At 37.6% G+C, this 24,540-nt stretch overlaps 1 protein-coding gene across 24 annotated transcripts in view; it reads left to right on the top strand.

The window, feature by feature from the left end:
- Window positions 1–10,990: 10,990 nt before the first annotated feature.
- Window positions 10,991–24,540, top strand: part of LOC100627762 (zinc finger protein 33B) — a 56,132-nt gene continuing 42,582 nt past the window's right edge. For 12 of the 24 annotated variants that reach the window (XR_014827938.1, XR_014827940.1, XR_014827935.1 and 9 more), the window contains exons 1-4: window positions 10,991–11,088; window positions 11,452–12,176; window positions 14,981–15,125; window positions 15,696–15,791. Coding sequence is in view for 16 of the 24 variants with exons in the window: in XM_084996978.1 (XP_084853104.1) it covers window positions 12,162–12,176; window positions 14,981–15,125; window positions 15,696–15,791 (256 nt within the window). In the remaining 8 variants the exon portion in view is untranslated. The remainder of the gene's footprint in view (window positions 11,089–11,451; window positions 12,177–14,980; window positions 15,126–15,695; window positions 15,792–24,540) is intronic. The other 12 variants (XR_014827939.1, XR_014827937.1, XR_014827936.1 and 9 more) reach the window with 5 other exon arrangements.

The raw sequence follows: 24,540 nt of genomic DNA, 5'->3' as shown, positions 1-24,540 counted from the left end.
CGTTCCTAGGCCAGGAATCAGATCTGAGCCACAGTTGCAACCTAAGCTGCAGCTGGGGCAATGCCAGATCCTTAACCCACTGTGCTGGGCTGGGAACCAAACTTGTGTCCCAGCACTCCCAACACACTGCCAATCCCATTGTGCCACAGTGGGAACTTCTATTTTTTTTGTCTTTTTGCCATTTCTTGGGTCACTCTTGCAGCATATGGAGGTTCCCAGGCTAGGGGTTGAATTGGAGCTACAGCTGCTGGCCTACGCCAGAGCCACAGCAACGCAGGATCCGAGCCACGTCTGCAACCTACACCACAGCTCATGGCAACGCCAGATCCTTAACCCACTGAGCAAGGCCAGGGATCAAACCCACAACCTTATGGTTCCTAGTCGGGTTTGTTAACCACTGACCCACAACAGGAACTCCCAGGAACTTCTATTTTTATTTTTATTTTCATTACTCTTGGAGGTGGATCAAGAACAATATTGCTGCGATTTATTCCAAATGGTGTTCTGCCTATGTTTTCCTCCAAGAGTGTGTTAGTATCCAGCCTTATGTTTAGGTCTTTGAGTTCATTTTTGTGTATGGCATAAGAGAATGTTCTGATTTCATTCTATTACAAGTAGCTGTCCAGTTTCTCCAGAAATGGTTATTGAAGAGACTGCCTTTTCTCCATTGTATATTCTTGTTTCCTTTGTCACAGATTAATTGACTGTTAGTGTGTGGATTTATTTCTGGGCTTTCTATCCTGTTTCACTGATCTATATTTCTATTTTTGTCCCAGTACCATACTGTTTTGATGACTCTAGCTTTATAGTGTATTCTAAAGTCAGGGAGCCTGATTCCTCCAACTTGATTTGTCTTTCTCAAGAATGTTTTGGCTATTCAGGGTCTTTTGTGTTTCCATAGAAATTAAAAATTTTTCTTTTGTTCTAGTTCTGTGAAAAATGCCATTGGTAATTTTATATATATATGTATTTTTGCTTTAATGGCCATGCCTGTGGCATATGGAAGTTCCCAGGCTAAGGGTCGAGTTGGAGCTGCAGCTGCTGGCCTACATCACAGCTCACAGCAACACCAGATATTTAACCCACTAAACGAGGCCAGGGATTGAACCTTCATCCTCATGGATACTAGTCAGGCTCATTACCACTGAGCCACAATGAGAATGACAGCCATTGGTAACTTAATAGGGATTGCATTGAATCTGTAGATTGCTTTATGTAGTATAGTCATTTTGATGATATTGAGTCTTCCAATTCAAGAGCATGGTTATATCTTTCCATGTGTTTGTGTCATCTTCGCTTTCCTTCATGAGTGTCTTATAATTTTCATAGTACAAGTCTTTTGCTTCTCTAGGTATGTTTATTGTGAGGCATTTTATTCTCTTTGATGTGATAGTAAATGAGATTGTTTCCTTAATTTCTCTTTCTGATTTTTTGTTGTTAGTGTATAGACATGCAAGAGGTTTCTGTGTATTAATTTTGTATCCTGAAACTTTAACAAATTCATTGATGAGCTCTGTTAGTTTTCTAGTAGCTTATTTAGGATTTTCTGTGTATAGTGTAATGTCATCTGCAAACAGTAACAGTTTTAGTTCTTCTCTTCCAATTTGGATTCTTTTCATTTCTTTTTCTTCTTTGATTGTCATGGCTAGAATTTCCAAAACTATTTTGAATAACAGTGGTGAGAGCCGACATCCTCGTCTTGTTCCTGATCTTGTCCCTGCTTTCAGCTTCTCACCATTGAGAATGATGTTAGCTGTGGGTTTGTCATATATGACCTTTATTGCGTTGAGGTAGGGTCCCTCTAAGCCCACTTTCTGGAGAGTTTTTAATCAAAAATCTGTGTTGAATTTTCTCAAAAGCTTTTTATGCATCTATTATGATTATCACATGGTTTTTATTCTTTAATTTGTTAATGTGGTGTATTACACTGATTGATTTGTGGATACTGAAGGATCCTTGCATCCCTGGGATATGTCTTACTTGTACATGGTGTATGATCCTTTTAATCTATTGTTGGATTTGGCTTGCTAGTAATTTGTTGAGGGTTTTTCCATCTAGATTCATCAATGATATTGGATTGTAACTTTCCTTTTTTTGTGGTTTCTTTTTCTGGTTTTGGTAACAGGGTTATGGTGTCTCATAGAATGTGCTTGTGAGTGTTCCTTCTTCTGCAGTTTTTTGGAAGTTGCAGAAGGATGAATGTTAACTCTTCTGTAAATGTTTGATAGAACTCACCTGTGAAGCCATCTGTCCTTGGACTCTTGTTTATAGGAAGTTTTTATGTTACAGTTTCAATTTCAGTATTTGTGATTAGTCTGTTCATATTTTCTATTTCTTACAATCTTCATTCTTGGAAGTTTGTATCTTTGTAAGACTTTGTCCATTTCTTCTAGGTTGTCCTTTTTATTAGCATATAGTTGCTTGTAGCAGTCCCTGATGATTCTTTGTATTTCTGTGGTGTCAATTGTAATTTCTCATTTTTCTTTTCTAATTTTACTGATTTGAGCCCTCTCCCTTTTTTTCTTGACAAGTTTGGCTTCATCAGTTTGAACCACGACCTATCTATATTTGTGTTTAGTGTGGTAAAATGACACATTTTTCTTTCTAGAAGTAGGTGATATCTCATAGTTTTCTCAGATAAGCTGTTGTATTTCTGCCGCTTATCATTCCTGTGACCTGTGTGGTAATTTAACCTCTCCTCACTTGCAAAATGGAGATAATATTGCCTACCTCTCAGATACTGAATAGTTTGACTTGAAGTGTTCTTGTATAGCTAAAGGGATTTAAGTTCAGAACTTGAACATTAGGAATAAAATTGTCTATCACCCCATTGTAAGAAAGAAATTGGTATTTCTTAAGTTGATGCAGTATGACTCTTTTTAGAACTTTCCATTTTGTCATGTTTGTCTTCTCTTAAAATATATGAAACAAATGTGTTTAAGTTCAACTGATCAATTGACCCCTTTCTGTTATTGCTTCATTAAATATGGTCCAAATTTATCTTTTCCCAATGAATGGCCATTGATCTTTCACTGTTTGCTTTATTCATGCCTATTTTACAGATTTTTAAGCCCCCTTTTAAGTTGTATAGAGAATTACCCTTTGAAGTGGCTACTGCATTGTTAATCTCTGCATTCCTGTCCACATTATTCTGCTGATGCATAACTCATATGGGCCAATTATAGGATGCCACCCTACTAATCCCATATTGGAAACTTCATTAATGAGTATTTGACCAAAGTTGAGCCAATTAGAGCCTTTCCCAGGACTTTTCTAATTGGAAGTATTTTTATTCCAGTCAGTTGATGACCCTGGAACTGTATCAAAACGCATTTGCAATACAAGAAAATAATATGTAGAGATATGCAGAAAAGTAAAGAGAAGCTTGATAATGAAGAAGCTCAAGCAGTATGCCAGCTAAGAAGACTATATATATATATATATATATATATATATATATATATATATATATATATCAAAGTTATCCTTTGGGTATGAAGGCAAAATAAAGGCTTTTCCAGACAACACAAGCTGAAGAAGTTCATCACTTCTGTATCTGCTTTGTAAGAAAAGCTGGAAGGAGTCCTTCAAGTTGAAATGAAAAGATGCTAATCAACAACATGAAAACATATGAAAGTACACAAGTACTTTCATTGGTAAAGGTGAAAATAGTCTTAAACCATAACTATGTATAAGGATTGAATATCAACCACTCAACTATTTGCAGCAACATAGGGCCGGGGTTATCGTAAATGAAGTAAATCAGACAGAGAAAGACAGATATCATATAGTATCACTTATATGTGGAATTTAAATGATACGTATGAACTTATTTACAAAACAGAAACAGACTCACAGATTTTGAAAAGAAATATATGGTTACCAAATGGAAGGGTGGTGGGGGAGGGGTGGTTAGGGGTATGGGATTGGAAAATTCACACTTTTATATGAGAAATGGAAGATCAATAGGGACTTACTGTATAGCACAGGGAAATCTACTCAAAATTCTGTGATAACCTATGTGGGAATGTGTGTGTGTATACATATATGGCTGAATCACTTTGCTGTACAGTGGAAATTAACACAACATTGTAAATCAACTATACTTCAATATAATTTTTAAAAAGATAAAGGAAAAGAGTAGTCAAAATAACTACCCACTGTAAAACTACATTCTATGTGGATTTTGTATGTGTGTGTGTGTATGTGTGAGAGAGTGTGTGCATCCCATGTTTAAAAGGAACATGGGAGTTCCCGTTGTGGTTCGGTGGAAATGAATCTGACTGGGAACCATGACGTTGTGGGTTTGATCCCTGGCCTTTCTCAGTGGGTTAAGGATCCAGCATTGCCGTGAGCTGTGGTGTAGGTGGCAGATGCTGCTTGAATCCTTCATTGCTGTGGCCCTGGCATAAGCCGGCGGCTACAGCTCCAATTAGACCCCTAGCCTGGGAACCTCATATACCACTAGTGTGGACCTAAAAAGGCAGAAAAGACAAAAACATAAATAAATAAATAAAAAGAACATGAATGTGAAGCTTTTTTTTTTTTTTTTTTGGCTGTGCCCATGGCATATGCAAGTTCCATGGATTGAACCGATGCTATAGCAGTGACAGCACTGGATCCTTAAATGCTAGGCCACCAGGGAAGTCTGAATGTGCAGCATTTTATGTGAGCACATAGGCATATATTATTTGATAGGACACATGAAGTCCTTAATTAGGTACAACATATTATAAATAAGGAAACAGTGATTTTAAGAGGATATATTTATAAATTTGAGCATGTGATTTTTTTCCCCATCTCAGTGAATACTTCTGGGTGCCCAAGCCAGAACCCTGGAATTCATTCCCAGCTGCTTTTCTTTGTAAACTTCCACAATCAATCACCCATTATTTTCCATTTAAACTCCTAAAATAGCAAACACATGTGTTCTCCACCATGATCAATATTATTTTGCCCTTGGGCTGACTGCAGCAGCATCAGTTGTATCTTTCTACCAATCTTGTTTCCTCCCATCCATCCACCACAGTAGTCAGAATGAATTTACTCAGATGCTCTATGTTTACTAAAATCTGTGGTGTACCCCCACCATAAGACTAAGTCTAAATCTTTTAATTTGCATTATGTTTACCTTGAGTCACTTCTGGTCACTCTCTCCTTTGTACAATAGTGTGTGAAGTCAGTGGAATTTCAGTGGTTCTAGTAACATTTTGTCTTACACTTTGTGTTTTATCCTGAACGCTTTTACTAAAACCAACTTAATGGTTTTGAGTTATATCCATGTTGATATATGTAGCTTTACTTGATTATTTTTAGTTTCTTATATTCCATTTTATTAAAATAACATTCTTTTGAAAGATATCTTGTTTCTAAATTTTCACTATTATAAAGAGTACTTTTTCCAACACTATGTACTTATTTCATCCAGATTCTAGAGTTCAACCCATGGTAAAAAAAACACTTTAGTGGCCTATAAATACAGCAAACATTTACTGATTCAAGCAATATTTGTGTCATTTACCACATAGAAGGCATTGTACAACAGTGAATAAAACATAAGTTCTGTCCTTACTGAGATTAAATTCTACTGAGGCATATGAATCAGGGTCCATTCAGAAAGCAGAAACCATTAACAGTGGTTTGAACAGAAATAATGTTATATAAAGAATTAACTTGGGGAGTTATCTTGTGGCTTGGCAGGTAAGGATCCAGCCTTGTCACTGCTGTAGCTCTGGTTACAGTAGTGGTGCAGGTTTGATTCCTGGCCCAGGAAATTCTGCATACTGCAGGTGTGGCTCGAAACAACAAAAACAAAAAGAATTACTTGGTATACAGTTGTTAACTAAAGAACTGAAAGAATAAAAGGATAACATTAATATAATGCACTCCCTAACACCATACGCAAAAATAAACTCCAAATGGATTAAAGACCTAGATATAAGACCAGACACTATCAAACTCCTAGAGGAAAACATAGGCCAAACACCCTCTGACAAAAACGACAGCAACATCTTCTCAGATCCACCTATCAGAGTATTGACAATAAAAAGAAAAATAAACAAATGGGACCTACTCAAACTTCAAAGTTTCTGCACAGCAAAGGAAACCCTAAACAAAACGAAAAGACAACCCACAGAATGGGAGAAAATCTTTGCAAGTGAATCGACTGACAAGGGATTAATCTCCAAAATTTATAAACAACTTCTGCAGCTCCATACCAAAAAAAACAAACAGCCCCATCCAAAAATGGGCAGAAAATCTAAACAGACAGTTCTCCAAAAAAGACATACAGATGGCCGAGAAACACAGGAAAAGATGTTCAGAGTCACTCATTATTAGAGAAATGCAGATCAAAACCCCGATGAGGTACCACCTTACACCAGCCAGAATGGCCATCATCCAAAAGTCTACAAACAAGAAGTGCTGGAGAGGGTGTGGAGAAAAAGGAACCCTATGACACTGTTGGTGGGATTGTAAATTGGTGCAACCACTGTGGAAAGCAGTACGGAGATTCCTCAGAAAACTACACATAGAACTACTGTTTGATCCAGCAATCCCACTCCTGGGCATCTACCCAGAGAAAACCACGACTCGCAAAGACACATGTACTCCCCTTTTCTTTGCAGCACTCTTTGCAATAGCCAAGACATGGAAACAACCTAAATGTCCATCGACAGAGGAGTGGATCAAGAAGATGTGGTACATATGCACAATGGAATATTACTCAGCCATTAAAAGGAACGAAATACCAGCATTTTTTGCAAGATGGATGGACCTAGAAACTATCACGCTAAGTGAACTCAGCCATACAATGAGACATCAACATCAAATGCTTTCACTGACATGTGAATCTGAAAAAAGGACAGACGGAACTTCTTTGCAGAACAGATACTGACTCACAGACATTGAAAAACTTATGGTCTCTGGAGGAGACAGTTTGGGGAGTGGGGGGATGTGCTTGGGCTGTGGGATGGAAATCCTGTGAAATCAGATTTTTATGATCATTATACAACTACAGATGTGATAAATTCATTTGAGTAATAAAAAAATGAAAAAAAAACATTAAGATAATGCAAAGGGGAGTTCTCTGGTGGCCCAGTATTTGGAATCCAGGGGTGTCACTGCTGTGGCTTTGTGCCTTGGGTTCAATCCCTGATCTGGGGACTTACATTCTGCAGGTGCAGCCAAAAATAAAAAAAAATTTTTAAAAAGATAGTGCAAAAGTAGGAAGGATCTGAAAGAGTGAAAAGAGAAAACAAATTACTACCAAGCTAGCAAAAGCAGCCAGCAGTTACTAGCCCTAGGCTGGTAAAATAAAGGGAACAGAGTAGCTATCCCTCAGAGCCAAAGTGCAGACCTCTGAAAAATGAGCCCTATTCTACTGACCTGCATGTGTCTGGGCCCAGAGGAGGGGCCTCATCGGATTGGGATCCATAGTGGCTACTATGAGAGTGCTAGCTGACACTATGTCTCATGAGGCATGATATTTGCAAACGTTAGAAAAATTAAACTAGATTTAGCAGCTGCTCTGAGAAGGTGTTATGCCTGCCTGGGTGAAGAAGCATTGCTGGGGTAGCACTGACAGCACAGGAAGCAGATGGAAGCCCACAGGAAGCAAACAGGAAGAAGCTTGTCCCTTTTCCCTTTTCCATTCTTGCAGTCCTCCTCAAGAATTTGCTATTGACAAAACTGGTAAAACAGAAATGTGGTTACAATGGGAAAAAGTAACTTTAAAATGGAAAAAGTTGGCTGATCCAGCCTAGTCAAGTGATTAAAATTAACATAAATAGTATTGAAACAAATTGAATTTGTATACAGTCTAATAGGATGCAGGAGAAGAACATGGCCAAAAATACCTAAGCTGAGTCTTAGAATGAGAAATATTAAACAAACCCAAACTGAGAGGTACTATTCAAAACAAATGGTTTGTAATTTTCAAATATGTTAAGAAAATCAAGGAAAAAAAAAACTAAGAAAGTGTTCCAGTTTGTAAGAGAATAAAGATACATGAAATCACAATGTATAAATTTGAATTGAATCATTTTGCTCTACAAGAAATTATTCATAAAATACGTGAAACTCGGCTGGGGTCTGAGCATTAGGTGGTAAGCATCAGTGTTTATTTCCTGGTTTTGATTTTTGAAATGTGATCATGTAGAATATTCTTGTTACTAAAGTATTTGGGAGTAATGGTGCTTAATTAATATATATTTTCTTTCAAATAATGACTGTATAATTTCCTGGTTTATTTGCTTTTAACATTTTTTAAAAACTATAACTGAATTGTTATTTTCTATAATAAAATGTATCTCCTTAAATTCATGGGTTTCTATCTTTGGTGTTACAACTTCCCATCTCTATTTATTTTCTTTTACTAACTTAGTGGCTTACTTTAAACATTTCAAAACTTGAATTCAGGTGAATTGTATCACATGTGTCTATAGGTATACACTTCATTCCAAATTGTTGGGACTGAGTCACTGTTTGGAATACTCCATTCTTTCCCTCATCATTTTAAAATGCTGCATTTACTATACTACATTTTAAAAACACTTTTTTTTTTTTTTGTCTTTTGTCCTTTTTTAGGGCGGCGCCTGTGGCATATGGAGGTTCCCAGGCTAGGGGTCTAATCAGAGCTGTTGCTGCCGGCCTATGCCAGAGCCACAGCAATGCCAGATATGAGCCGCGTCTGCAAACTACGCCACAGCTCACGGCAATGCTGGATCCTTAACCCACTGAGCAAGGCCAGGGATGGAACCTGCAACCTCATGGTTCCTAGTCAGATTCGTTTCCGCTGCACCATGCCGGCAACTCCTAAAGACACTCTTAATCATGGCCATTGCATTACCAAACTATTTTGAATAACAGTAATATTATACATATTGACATTTCTTATGCATTTTTTTTGAAATGCTTTCTGGCGGTTAATTTAGACTTTTTTTTTTTTTTTGGTCTTTTAAATTTAGACTTATTTTTATTCCAGATGATGTTGAGAATGCTTTTGTAGTGTACACAATATATTAAAAGTGAAAGAGAAAAATGTAACTGGCAGGACCCTATAGGACCTTCCCCATTGGACCCCCCTCACACACACACACACACTGTCCTCCACCTGTGTTTTGTCCATAGAAAAAGTTTAGCCAAAGAATCTAATTAGAGAGTGAGAAAAATACAGAGGAAAAGGAAAAGTCGAGCAACACAAAATAATAATAGTTTAGCCATTCAACAGTCAAGGACCTTTAGTTCCTCCTGAAGGGCTATAGATAATATTTTGAGCCATGTCCTTGTGAAACTGACAGTATTAACGGCCTGAACCTAGACAGAACACAGACTGGGACTTGAACCCACGTGCTGGGACTTGAATCAAACCTAAACCCAGATTGGGACTTGAACACAAGGTTTTAAATTAGAATCACTCACCCTGTGTTTGGCCTCACTGAGGTTCAGGTTCTTCACGTCTCCGTGAAGAAGGAATTCATCGAGAGAGAAAATGATAGGCAAGAAATAGACTTATTAAGATAGGACGCTTATGAGAGATGCAAGTGGGCAGGCATGGAAACTACATGGCTACATGGCTACAGTTTTATCATCCAAGGGTAGAGGGGGTTGGAAAAGCCTGCCTCTTCTTTTCTGGGAGTAGCAGCTCCTCCTTAGTATCTGGTGTATTCAAATCCGCAGAAGGGTGGTCCTCAAACTCCTGCCCTTGGTCTGAATATGAATGCAGTCCTCATCCCATCCAGAACTCTCAAGGATCCACTAATGAAGGAAGACTGCCTTGTGCTGAAGGCTTTTTTGAGCAATCATTAACTTACATTGATCTTCCAATGTCCCCTAAGTTCCCCTCTTTAAATGATCCTTTATTGGGACTTCTACAACTACCTGTGCCTACTCCATCCCTATTGCTTGGAGCTGTTTTGCAGATGCTGTGGCCCCCACCTGGTAGAGGAAGTCAACTATTTGCTGCCCACTAGCCTGTAAACCCCATATCGCTTAGAACCAGAAGGTTGATGACGCTGACTCCCAATTACCTCACCACTAACCAATCAGGAAAATGTCCACCAGCTGATCAGCCCTGCTCCTTAAACACTATAAGACTCCTCACAATGCCCTCCAGGGGCAGCATAGTCCTTGAAGAATTAGCTTGCTTTGTTCACTCTTTGGCAATTAAAGCTACTTTTTTTGTTGTTTCCTCCAACTCTAGTCTCCATGTTTCTATCTGCCATCAGTGTAGAGGCAGCTGATACTTCAGCAATAAGTACATACAAAAAATTGTTGAGGAACTTTGTCAAAATATTGAATCTGTCTATGAAAGGGTATATCTCCCTTTATTCAAGTAATTTGGGGGGCCACACCCCTTTAATTTTTCAGGCCAGGGATCCAGCCTTCGCCACAGCAGTGACCCAAGCTGCTGCAGTGACCTTAACCTGCTGCACCACAAAGGAACTCCCTACTTAAGAAATATTAATGTCACAAATGAAAGAACGTGTACATAAATGACATTATTTTCTTTTGGATTGTGTGTACTTGGCGATTTTTCTATTTTAATTTATTACTGTCAAAATTTTCGTGAACTAGCTTTTTTGGTCTGCCCCCAGCCCCACTGTCCACTTTTTATTCCTGAGAGAATCGCTGATGATATCAGATATTATTCTTTCATTGTATTAACAGGATCTATTTCCAGTATTCAAAAAAGTGAAATGGACAGGCACGTCCCCTTCCCTTGACTTTGTCTAAACGCGCACACTGGTTGCAGACTGAACTCAGCTATAATCCATAAATTCTGCTCTACCTGCTTAGGGAACTACCTCAGACACCCAACGTCCCCGCTGCTAAGTGAGGAAGCACTGTCAGCCAATCCCGAACCCAAATTGCTGGTCGCTGGGACTCCACGTCAACAGCTCCCAAGGTTTAGCATTGACAGTCCGACCCGGCGTGGGGTCATCTGCGCATGCCTAATCCCGCCCTTTGCTTCTGTGTGCCTCCGCCTTTCACTTCTGTTTTCCTCAAGCGATGCGTGGGAAGCGGTTCCGGGGCAGCCGAGTCTATGCACTCTTCTGAGGCCAGTGCTACAGGACGAGAAAGCGGCAGGTGAGCGGGGGAGGTTGGACAACGGCCCGCACGGCCCAGGTTTGGGGGCAAGAGGGAGGAAGTCGGTTCGCGCTAGTGGGGAGGAGCTGTGCGGAGCCCTAGGGCAGCGGGAAGGTGGCGTCTCCGTGTGGAAAAGTGGCCCAAGTTCCCACGTGACTAGCCCCAGCGCGAGTTGGCGCGGCTGTCTGAGAGGGCCTGGTTTTGAGAGAGCGAGAGGAGGGCATAACGCGCATGCGTGACGGGTGTCCTGAGCCAGTGGCAAGGGGGCGGTGCTGCGGGAGTGGAGGGTGGCTGTGGGGCGTGTGGTCTGGAAAAAAGAGCCGCAGCCAGGGCTGATTCAGTTATCTCTTGCTCTGTACACAGGCTCAATTCCTTTGGTTCTCCATTTATCGTTTTTGGACTCCGAACTGCTCTCCAACCATGTCCATCACTTCATCTTGATACATGTTATTACTCTATCCTACTTGCCCTTGCATTCAGGGAGGTTCTTCAAGAATTACCCTTTTTTGTTTCATTTAATAGAATTATGAAAAGTTTGAGAAATACCAATAGAGATAAATTAAAACATGGATCTCCCCTGAAGCCCTGCTTTTTATAGCTTTCTGTGGAGTCGCTAACCGAAGATTTAGTAACATTAGTAGGGAAATGGATAAACAGCTTAGTCCTGAGTATTTTTTACAGTAGTTTTGGTGAAGAGTTTATTATGTGTCTTGTTACTTGTTTTAACCAATTTCGTCATTTAAAAATTTTTGTGAACATCAAGGGAGATTTAAACTGTTAAAAAAAAATCTTTAGAAAGCAAGTACTTAACTCACCCAGTGAAAACTTTTACCCAAGAGCTACGAGATTATATTAGAGTCATATTAGATAGGTGGTCTTTCACCGTCTTTTTCCCTGTCTCTTCTGAAGGTCAGAGGGCGATTGACATATATCCTTATCCAGTGAGTGTGCTCTGCTTAATAGAGCAGGAGAATTCAGGAGCTGCCAGGCAAGCCAAATATTTGATGACCCCACTCTTCCTTTAACCCAGTATATTGTCTGAGTTTTCTATATTTTTCCAAGAACAGCAGAAAATGAGTAAATCCCAGGTAAGTTGTTTATTCATTCCTTCATTTTACAGTGGACTTTGTGAGATTTTTCTAAGAGTCCATTTGTTAAGATGGGAAATGAGTAATAAAGTCAAACTTCATAGAAAATATAAAGTAACAAATCAATAGCAGGGCCATTAGCTATATACTGATCATGGGTTATAGCTGTATATTGATCATGATGTTAGAGTTCTGAGTTGACCTGTGGCTATGTTTTTGATATTTTCAATAACCATGGCAGAAATTTTGGTATTAACATAGGGACACATAGTGAATAACTTTCTGGGGACAGCCCTGAAATGAGTGTCTCCAACTGTTCCATACTGAGAGCAAAAGAGATGGTTCAAATAGTCAATTTTATAATAGTTTATTTGATTCTGGTATGAAACCTAGTATGTTTAGAGGAATAAATGGCCTACATGCCTACATGCATATTACAAAACTATTTTATCTTAGCCAGGCTGTGCATACAAGTCATATAGCAAGTGGTTCAAAGTTAAATTCTCTGGTAAATGTTTTTGAGTTTCTCATTCAGATTTCATCCCAAAGCATTCTGTCTTGGTTCTTCCCCTCCACTTTCTCATATCTGTCCAGGTAAAGGTCACAGTGACTCTCTGTAGTTGCCTTCTTTGAAGAACCGATACACCACTGACTGGTCTGCTGTGGAAAGTCTCCTTTGTCCACTTCTGATACTACTCCTCCATTGGCTTTTTCCTGGAGTCTTCCTCATTCTGCCCTGTAGTTTAGTTCCAAATTTAGTTCCACATTCTACTAGTATTATCATTTTATCCATGTGTGTACATCAAAAAAAAATGTAGATAGCTGAACAATACTATGTATTGTTTTGGGTGCTTTTAAAAATTTGTAAATTATTTTAATGTATACATTTCCCCCCAATTCATCAATAATTTGAGATTGATTCTTATGTTGTTCCTTTTAATGCTATATTTAATTTTATTATTTTTAATGCTATATATTCCCGTTCTAAATATATATTTTATTTTGTTATTGTTTTTTGTCTTTTGTGTTTTTAGGGCTGCACCAGTAGCATATGGAGGTTCCTAGGCTAGGGATCTGATTGGAGCTGTAGCCACCAGCCTATGCCTACGCTGGTCTACACAGGCCTATGCCAGAGCCCCAGCAACCTGGGATCTGAGCCGAGTTCAGTGGGTTAAGGATCCAGAGTTGCCTATGGTGTAGGTTGCAGATGAAGCTTGGGTCCTGCATTGCTGTAGCTGTGGTGTAGGCCGGGAGCTATAGCTCCGTTCAGTCCCTAGCCTGGGAACTTCCATATGTCTTAGGTGCAGGCCTAAAAGGCAAAAAAAAAAAAAGAAGTTTTTGCCTGTCCTCATAAGGGTATTTCTATGGCATTTTCTAAAATTTTTACTTTTTTTCAAATTTAGATCTTATATACCATCTGAAATGGATTTCTTTATACACTTGGGATAGCAATAAATACTCACTATGATTAAACTAGCACCATTTATTGAAATGATAAATGTTCAGAAATATTCTTTAAGGTAGAAATTGTCACGTACTTTTGTTACCCTTGTCATAAATCAGGTGACATAAATACAGAGCCCAATGCATTTCTCCAAGTGTTCCTGGCTTACTTTGTGTCTCTAGTGTATTTACAGCTGTTCATACATTTACCCTGGGGAAACATTCCCTTTCTGCCAGCAAATTGGTGGTCACATTCTGTTGCTCTCTAACTCCTTTTATTGATGCCTTATTTGCATTCCAGTTTATACTTTAATAGTTTATGTGAGTAGTATTGTTTTATCCTTTACCTTTCCTTTTTTCTTAAGAGAATTTGTTCTGAAATAAAAACCTGATCACATGCTTTCAGTATATCCCTTGAATCTCTTCTTTGGCTCCTTTTTCTCTGCAATAGTGATCCCTAAAGTAGAGGCATACACTCTGGATGATACCAAAAACAACCCAGTTGAATATCTTCTCTTATATGTTCTGCAGACATTTCAAGTACAATATATCCAAAATCTTTCCTGTCTTGTTTTCTATACATCCTAATTATTGCCTCTGAATTGAAGAATTAGAACCCGTAATATGTATTCTTATAAAATATTAGGCTTTTTCTGCATCTTCAAGTCTAAATAAGAATAAAATTAAAATTCATAATAAATGTATTACAAATTTACTCCTGTAATTTATAAACTTCTGTAGGGTTCACAAATATTCTTTAAGGCAGAAATTATGACATACTTTGGAGTCTGTTGGTCTAAAGTTACTCTGTAATCCTTTCCTTGATTACCTCCATGGTCCTTTCTCTTATCACAGCACCAGGCTCTGTTCTCAACTCCTCCCATCTGTTTGCCTTTTTGCTAATTTTCTGAGGATGTTAGAGGGCCTCTGCCTTTGCTTGTGCCATGGCCCTGTGTTCATGAAGAATATAGAATTACTCTATCCAACAGCTATTCTTCCTCAGTGAAGCTCAAAATCATAGTAGTTTTTCTTCTCTTTAACATTAATCTATTGTGTATATACTTTAGCTACAGTGGTTGTAACATATTGCTGCATGTTCTTAATATTATATGCTTGAAAATAACATGATTTTTATTAATTTTAATGTTTTTAGGAACTAGAATAGTTCTAGATAAATTGTGGAGACTTGATAATTAATAATTAATGCAAGGCAGAATATTTCTACTATGATTTCTCTTCTCCCAGAGTATAAAGCAAAACAAACATTGTGCAAATCTATTTGGTGACTTGTGAACAGTAATCATGTAAGGATTTGTTTCCATATACCTTTTTCTACATCATCTTAATTCTGAATATTTCAGATTGAACAGAAATTACAGGGATCAGTATCATTTAAGGATGTGACTGTGGGCTTCACCCAGGAGGAGTGGCAGCACCTGGACCCAATTCAGAGATCCCTATATAGAGATGTTATGTTGGAGAACTACAGTAACCTTGTCTCAGTGGGTAAGGTCTGTTTATTATGTAATCCTAAATATCATTTTAAAATTATTTGAATTAAGAAACAAATGGAGGAGTTCCTGTTGTGGCTCAGTGGTAATGAACCCTGCTAGTATCCATGAGGATGCAGGTTTGATCCCTGGCCTTGCTCAGTGGGTTAAAGATCTGGTGTTGTAGTGAACTGTGGTGTAGGTCCCAGACATGGCTCAGATACTGCATTGCTGTGACTGTGGTGTAGGCCAGCAGCTGCAGATTCGATTCCACCCTAACCTGTGAATTTCCATATGCTGCACATGCGGCCCTGAAAAACAAAAAACAAAAAACAAACAAAAAAAAAAAGAAAAAAGAAAAAGAAACAAATGGACACTCTGTAGAGTTTAATGATTATTTAACATTGGAATTCAGGAGTCAGTGTTTATTGGTTACTTTTGGGCCCCAGGAAGACACTTGTATTTACTGCTCCAATAAAATGTTCAGTGACACCTTCATTGAGCAGCTGTAGAAGCTTCCTTCTCTTCCAGAGGCCCTGAAATCTAGGCTACATCGTCCAAGTCCTAAATTATTTCACTTTGACAGGGTATTGTATTACCAAACCAGAGATGATCTTCAGGCTTGAGCAGGGAGAGGAGCCATGGATATTGGAGGATGAATTCCCAAGCCAGAGCTCCCCAGGTGAGTTAATATGTACTGAATAAAAGAACAGGGAATTTATTATTTTCCTGTGGTTAGTCTAGAGATTGACAGCTTTGAAAATATCACTTTCGAGGTCCTAATATTAGAAGTGTCTTAAAATACTGATTTTTGAATCAAACTTCCAAATACCACTCTTAAAAATGTTTTCCTTTTGGAATTCCCATCGTGGCTCAGCAGAAACGAATCCGACTAGGAACAATGAGGTTGTAGGTTTGATCTCTGGCCTTGCTCAGTGGGTTAAGAATCCAGCGTTGCCATGAGCTGTGGTGTGGGTGGCAGACATGGCTCAGATCTGGCATTGCTCTGGCTCTGGTGTAGGCCGGCAGCTGTAGCTCCGATTGGCCCCCTAGCTTGGGAACCTCCATATGCCACGAGTGTGGCCCTAAAAATACAAAGACAAAAAAAAAAAAAAAAAAGTTTTTCTTTTGATTCACTTTTTGAATATTTATCAATCTTACACTTGTCAGTAGTCTGGTTTTTGTCCACCTCATCTTTGCTGTTGTTTTGCTTGGTTACTCTATGATCCTTAAGCAATTTCAGTTGCCTACCGTACTACCTCCATTGCTCTGCATTCCCCCTATTATTAGCCATTCTTTCATACAAAAATACTTTGACCCAAGTATTTTTTGAGTATATGTTGTACTCTAAGAGCTGAGGGTATAGTAGTGAAAAAAATGTGTCAGTGAATTTATAGAAGTAGTGTTAATTGCCACATGTATGTGAAAAGATGCTCAGCATCACTAGTCATCAGGGAAATACAAATCAGAACCACAATAAGATATCACATCATACCAGAGAGACAGCTATCATCAAGAAAACAAGAGATAACATGTGTTGGCAAAGTTGTTGAGAAAAGGGAACCCTTGTACACCATTGATTAAGATGTAAATTGGTTCAGATGCTATGGAAAACAGCTTGGAGGTCTGCAAAAACTTAGAAATGGAATTATATGATCCAGCAATTCTCCTGGGTATTTACACCCCAAGAATGAAAACAACATATTGCACTTCCATTTTTATTGCGTCATTATTCACAATAGCCAAGATACAGAAACAGCCTAAGTGCACATCAGCAGATGAATGGATAAAAAAGACATGATCTCTGTATGTTTGTACACACACACACACACACACACACACACACACATACACAGCAGAATATTATTTAGCCACAACAAAGGACGACATCCTGTGATTTGCAACAGTATGGATGGGCCTTGAGCACCTTATGGTAAGTGAGATAAGTCAGAGAAAGACACGTGACTAAATGTGTAGAGTCTAAAAATGCCAAACTCTTAAGAACAGGTAATACGCAGATTAAGGATCCAGTGTTGTCACTGCAGCAGACCGGGCTGCTGCTGTGGCATGGTTTGATCCCTGGCCCAGGAACTTCTGCATACTGCAGTCTTGGCCAAAAAAACCAAATAGAACAAGAGAGTAACATGGCGATTACCAGAAGATTGAAGATAAGAAAATAAGACATGCTATTTAAGTGTACGAACTTGTATTGAGTAGTAAATAAGCCCTAGAGATCTAATGGACAGTGTAATGAATATAGGCAACAATATGGGCACCAATATTACAATCATCAAATTTGCCAAGAGACTAGAACTTAATTATTCCATCTACTAAGAAGAAATTATAATTATGAAATATGATAGTGGTGCTAATTATTGCTATAATGGCAGTCATAGTAAATTTATTTATGTGTCAAGTTAACCTGTCATATACCTTAAATTTATAAAGTTATATTTTAATAAAAAAGTAGAGTTTTGATTTGTATTTCCTTGATTATTAGTGATGTTTTCAGGTACCTTTTGGCCATTGTGTGTCTTCTTTGGAAAAATGTCTATTCATATCCTCTGCTCATTTTTTTTTTAAATTTTTTTGTCTTTTTAGGGCCGTACCATGGCATATGGAGGCTCCCAGGCTAGGGGTAGAATCAGAGCTGTAGCTGCCAGCCTACATCACAGCCATAGCAACGCAGGCTCCAAGCCACATCTCTGACCTACACCACAGCTCACAATAACTCACTGGGTGAGGCCAGGGATCAAACCTGAATCCTCATGGATGCTAGACAGATTCCTTTCCACTGAGCCACGAGGGGAACTCCTCCTCTGCTCATTTTTAAATCAGATTTTTTTTTTATTTATTTTTTTGCTCTGGAGTTGTATGAGTTCTTTATATATTTTAGATTTTAACCCTTTGTCAGATATATAATGGTAAATATTTTCTCAAATACATTAGGTTGCTTTTTCATTTTGTAGATGATTTCCTTTGATATTCTAAAGCTTTAAAGTCTGATGTAGTCCCGTGTATTTATTTTGCTTTTGTTGTTTTTGCTTTTGGTTATTTTGCTACTGTCTTTGCTTTTAGTTCCAAATCCAAAAAAATCATTGCCAAGACTGTCAAGGAGCTTACTGCCTATATTTTCTTCCAGGAGTTTTATGGTTTTAGGTTTTATGTTCCTATTTTAAATCCATTTTGAGTTAGTTTTTGTGGATGGTGTGAGATAGTGGTCTGGTTTCACTGTTTTGCTTGTGGCTATCCAGTTTTCCCAACACTATTTATTTACTTATTTATTTTTATTTTTGTCTTTTTTAGGGCTGCACCTGTGGCATATGGAGGTTCCCAGGCTAGGCGTTGAATTAGAGCTGCAGTTGCAGCCTTCGCCACTACACTGAAATGCAGGATTCTTAACCCACTGTGTGAGGCCAGGGATCAAACCTGCATCCTCAGGGACACTGTGTCAGGTTCTCAACCTGCCAAGCCACAATGGGAACTCCCAACACCATTTATTGAAGAAACTATCCTTTCCCTATTTTATATTTTTGGATCCTTTGTCCCTTTTTTTTTTTTTTTTTTTGGCTGCACCTGCAACATGGAAGTTCCTGGGCTGTGGATCAAAGCTGTGCCACAATAGCAACCCAAGCTGCTGCAGTGACAATGCCAGATCCTTAACCTTGCTGTGTTACAAGAGAACTCTTTGGATCCTTTGTCTTAAATTAATTGACTATGTATATGTGGGTTTGTTTTGGACTCTTTGTACTATTTCATTAATCTATGTGTCTGTTATTTATGCCAGAACCATACTGTTTGATTATTGTAGCTTCCTGATACAGTTGGAAATCAGGATGTGTGATACTTCTAGCTTTGTTCTTTTTTCTCAAGATTGCTTTAGCTGTTTGGAGTCTTTCGTGGTTCCATACAAATTTTAGGATTGTTTGGAGTTCCCATCGTGGCACAGTGGTTAATGAATCCGACTAGGAACCATGAAGTGGTGGGTTCGATCCCTGGCCTTGCTCAGTGGGTTGAGGATCCGGCGTTGCCGTGAGCTGTGGTGTAGGTTGCAGACGTGGCTTGGAGCCCATGTTGCTGTGGCTCTGGCGTAGGCTGTGGCCACAGCTCTGATTAGACCCCTAGCCTGGGAACCTCCATATGCCACGGGTGCGGCCCTAGAAAAGAAAAAAAAAAAAATTTAGGATTGTTTTTCTACTTGTGTGAAAAATGCCATTGGAATTTTGATACACATTGCTTTGACTCTGTAGATTACTTTCAGTCATATGGACATATTAACAATATTAATTCCCTCAATCCATAATCATGGAACAACTTCCCATTTATTTGTATCTTCTTCATTTTCTTTTATCAGTGTTTTATAGTTCTCAATATGCAAGTTTTTTACCTCTGGTAAAATTTTACTTTTAGGTAATTTTTTCTTTTTGATGCAGTTTTAAATGGGATTGTTTTCTTACTTTCTTTTTCTGATAGTTTGTTATTAATGTATAGCTACCCAAAAGATTTTTGTATATTATGTATCTTCCAACTTTACTTAATTTGTTTATTCTGTAAATTTTTCTTCTCATGGCATTGTCAAGTTTTGGTAAATGAATTTGTGGAAAATGAATTTGGAAGTGTCCTTTCTTATTAAATTTTTTGGAGGAGTTTAAGAAGAATTGGTAATAATTCTTTTTAAAATGTTTATTAGAATTCAGTACTGGTGAAGCTGTCTGGTCCTAGTTCCCTTAAGTTTTTTGATATAAGTCTAGTATTTTCTTTTTTTTTTTTTTTTTTTGCTTTTTAGGGCCGCACCCATGGCATATGGAGGTTCCCATGCTAGGGGTCCAATCAGAGCTACAGCTGCCGGCCTACACCACAGCCATAGCAACATGAGATCCTTAACCCACTGAGTGAGGCCAGGGATCGAACCTGCAACCTCATATTTCCTAGTCGGATTCATTTCCTCTATGCCACACTGGGAACTCCGTATTTTCTATGTGTAATATGTTATCTGTACACAGTAACATTTTTACTTCTTCCTTCCTGATTATTTTTATTTTCTTACCTTAGTCCTCTAAGACTTCCAACTATGTTGAATAGAAGTGTCAAGAATGGACATCTTTGTCTTGTTCCTGATCTTACAGGAAAATCAGCTTTTTACCACTGAATATGATTTTAGTAATTGTCTTGTCATATATGGCCTGTATTATGTTGAGGTATGTTCCCTCAATATCTACTTTATTGAGAGTTTTTGTCACAAATGGGAGTTGAACTTTGTCAAATGCTTTTTTTGCATCTATTGAGATGATCATTTTTTTTTTATAGTTTGCCGATGTGATGAATCACATTGATTAATTTCCAAATGTTGAACTATCTTTCCATTCCTGGAATAAATCCCACTTCGTGGTGGATGGTGCCTTTAATGGATTGTTGAATTTGGGTTGCTAGTCTTTTGTTCAGGATTTTTGTGTCTATATTCATCAGGGATATTAGCTTGTAACTTTCTTTTCTTCTCATGTCATTGTCAAGTTTTGGTAACAAGGTAATGCTGGCCTTCTAAAATGAATTTGGAAATGTCCCTTCCTATTAATTTTTGGAAGAGTTGGAGAAGAATTAGTAATAAATATTTTTTAAAATGTTTATCAGAATTCACCAGTGAAGCTCTCTGGTTCTAGGCTTTTGTTTTTTGAGTTTTTTTGATTATGGATTCAGATCCCTTATTAGTAATTGACCTCTTAAGATTTCAAATTTCTCCCTGTTGGTAGGTTATATATTTCTAGGAATTTATTTCTTCTAGTTGTGAAGTTTATTGTGGTGTAATTGTTCATAGTAGTCTCTTATCCTTCATATTTCTGTGGTGTCAGTATAACGTCTTCTTCTCCAATTTTGTTATTGAGTCTTCTTTTTCTCTCCATGAGTCTAGCTAAGGTTTTTCAGTTTTGTTTTTCAAAGAACTAGCTCTCAGTTTCACTGTTTTTTCTTTCTATTGCATTTTTAGTCCCTCTTTCATTTATATCTGCTCTAGGCTTTGCTATTTCCTCTTCTAAATTGAACTTCTTTGCTCCCTCTTTTTCTAGTTACTGGAGTTGTATAGTTAGGTTGTTTATTTGAGAGTTTTCTTGTTTCTTGATGTTAGCATTATCATTAAAAATTTCCCCTTAAAGCTGCTTTCACTGCATCTGGAAGTTTTGGTATATTGTATTTACATTTTTATTTGTCTCAAGGTACTTTTTTTTCCTCCTTTGAGTTTTTTGATTAAAAAAAAAAAAGCTGAAGATATTCCCCCAGATTTCAAACTATACTACTAAGTTACAGGAATCAAAATAGTATGATACTGGCACAAAAACCTAAACATATATCAGTGGAACAGAATAGAGAGCTCAGAAGTGAACCCACATTTGTATGGTCAGTAGTCTGACAAAGTAGGCAAGAATACACAAGGAAAAGACAGCTTCATTGATAAATGGTCTTGAAAAAACTGGAAAGCTACATTCAAAAGAATCAAACTTGCCCCTGCTTTCACACCATGTACAAAAATAAATTCAACTTGGATTAAAGACCTAAATGTAAAACCTAGAAACAGAACTTCTAGAAAAAAACATAAACAGTACTCTCTTTGACCATGGTCTTCAATTTTTTTTTTTGGATATGTCTCCTGAGGCAAGAGAAACAAAAACAAAAATAAACAAATGGAACTACATAAAACTAAAATGCTTTTTGCACAGTGAGGATAACTATCAACGAAAAGAAAAGGTCAGTTCTGAATGGGAGAAGATATTTGATAAGCGTATATTTCACAAGGAGTTAGTACCCAAAATGCACAAAGAATTCATGCAACTTGACATCAAACAACTCAATTAAAAATGGGCAAAGGACTGAACAGACATTTTTTCCAAAGAAGACATACAGATGGCCAACAGGCACATGGTAAGATGCTCAACATCATAAAACATCAGGGAAATGCAAATCAAAACTCCAAGATATTACCTCATACCCATCAGAATAACTGTTACCAGAAAGACAACAAATAACAAGTGTTGATGAGAGTATAGAGAAAAGGGAATCCTCATGCCCTACTGGTGGGATTGTAAATCAGTGTAGTTGCTGTGGAAAAGTTTGGAAATTCCTTAAAACATTAAAAATAAAACTACCATATGATCCAGCAATTCCACTTCTGAAAATTTATCCAAAGAAAATGAAAACACTAATTTGAAAAGATATGTGCACCCCTGTGTTTATTGTATCATTATAGTAGCCAAGATATGCCTACTTAATGGATAAAGATGTGGTATATACATATACACATGAATATTAGTTCCCCATAAATAATGAAATCTTACTATTTATGGCAACATGGATGGACCTAGAGGGCATTATGCCTAGTGAAATAAATCAGAGAAAGAAATATTGTATAATTTTATCTATATGTGGAATCTAAAAAAACAGCAAATGAACAAATGAAACAAACAGAAATGGATACATATGGAAACAAACAGGTGTTTGTCAGAGGGGAAGGAAGGAGGAGGAGGATAGAAATAGGTGGAGAAGATCAAGATATACAAACTTCCAGTTGCAGAATAAATGAGTAACAGTTATTTACATTTTAGGGAATATAGTCAATAATTCTGTAATATCTTTGGTGACATACTAGATTTATCTTCATGATCAGTTTGAAATTTATAAAAATACTGAAATCACTAGGTTGTGTAACAGGAAATAACATTGTGTTGTAGGTCAATTTTATTTTTAAAACAAACAGCTGCAGCATATGGAAGTTCCAAGGCTAGGGGTTGAATCAAAGCTGCAGCTGCCGGCTTACACCACAGCCACAGAAACACCGGGTCCAAGCTGCATCTGTGATTTCCACTGCAGCTTGCTGCAATGCCAGATCCTTGACCCAGTGAATGAGGTCAGTGATCAAATCTGCATCCTCAAACCTGCTGGGTCCTTAACCTGCTGAACCACAGCAAGAACTACTTGAAATACTTTTCTTACTAGTGTTTTTCTGTTTTCCCTTGCTTCTTGAACTCTGTTGCATGAAGGTCATTTGGTCTGTAGATACTCTCAACTTTTTTCTTCACTCAGACGTGTGGATGTTAGCTTTGTAAAGTGTTTCTTTGTCCTTCCTGATATCAGGATTGCACCTCTGTTTCATTCTTGTTATCCTTTGTCTGGAATAATATTATTCATCCCCTTGTTTTTAGCCTTCTTTGTGTTACTTTTTCCTAAATGTGTTTTCCCTGTGCAGCATAGATTTAGGTTTTGTCTGCAACTCAATTTGGAATTAATTTTGTTTTAATTGGTGAGTTAATAAGCTGATTCATATTTTTTGATATGACTCATGTTTGGTCTAAGTTATGTCCTATATTTAATGAGTAATTCACATGTACTGAATTCTTCTATTTGGTCTTGTTTCTTTGTTCTATTTGGAGGGAGCCAATTAGGAAGTTCTGACTTTGATCTAGTAGTTACTTTTATACTAATAATAATGGCATTTGTTGCCGTTTTCCTTGCTTAACCTCTATGTGATTTTTAAGCTCTCAGTGATATGCTTTAGAGTCTGTATTTATGTGGCTATTTCTGAGCTTATTCTTATTTTCTGTTTTTTTCTCTCCTGTTTCCTATAGTTTTAAAATTACGTTATTTCTGCTTCTCCAGAGCAAATAACATTTATGTATTATTTTTGTTTCCTTATTTTCAAATTTATTTTTGTTTTAGATCTACAATTAAATGTATTCATTGTTCAGTTTTTCTGCCAGTGTTTCCTGTCAAATTGTAGTTGAAGTTTGATTACAGTATTACTTAATTTTGTGAATACCTAAACTGGTTTACTTTTTTCCAGAGCCTTGATACTTAAAGGATAATAAGTAGAGAATAAAAATGCTTGACTTCCATTTTCTTTTCTTGAAAATATTATTCCACTGAGCTTTGCTTTCGTGAATTGGTGACAAAGTCCATTGCCAAACCTACATTTTTGTTTGTTGAGGCAGCCTTTTTGTCCAGAGGACTTTTCTTCATCTTAGTAGCTTTATTAAGAGATGTCTTAGGACTGTTTCAGGTCATTTTTTCCAGGATCATGGTGGTTCTTTTGAATATGTGGATTAAGTCTTCTTTTATTCTCAGACAGTTTTCTTAGATTATGGTTTTTAATTTTAGATTTATTCCATTATTTTTTATTTTTTCTCGTTAGAAATTACTGTCATACTTACGATTTTATTTTTAATTAAAAAATTTTTTTTAATTTTTTTGTCTTTTTCCAGGGCCACACCTGTGGCATATGGAGGTTCACAGGCTAGGGATCCAGTTGGAGTTGTAGCCTCCAGCCTACACCAGAGAAACAGCAATGTGGGATCCAAGCCGCATCTGCGACCTACACTACAGCTCACAGCAACACCGGATCCTTAACCCACTGAGCAAGGCCAAGGATCAAACCCAAAACCTCATGGTTC

The sequence above is a fragment of the Sus scrofa genome, chromosome 14 (assembly GCF_054392235.1).
Source record: "Sus scrofa isolate SSC_HxYL_T2T_F1_AM1 chromosome 14, Sscrofa_HxYL_maternal_Yorkshire_Landrace_v2.0, whole genome shotgun sequence".
NCBI lineage: Eukaryota > Metazoa > Chordata > Mammalia > Artiodactyla > Suidae > Sus > Sus scrofa.
The sequence above is the reverse complement of the archived record's forward strand: the minus strand, read 5'-3'. Positions and strand labels throughout refer to the sequence as shown.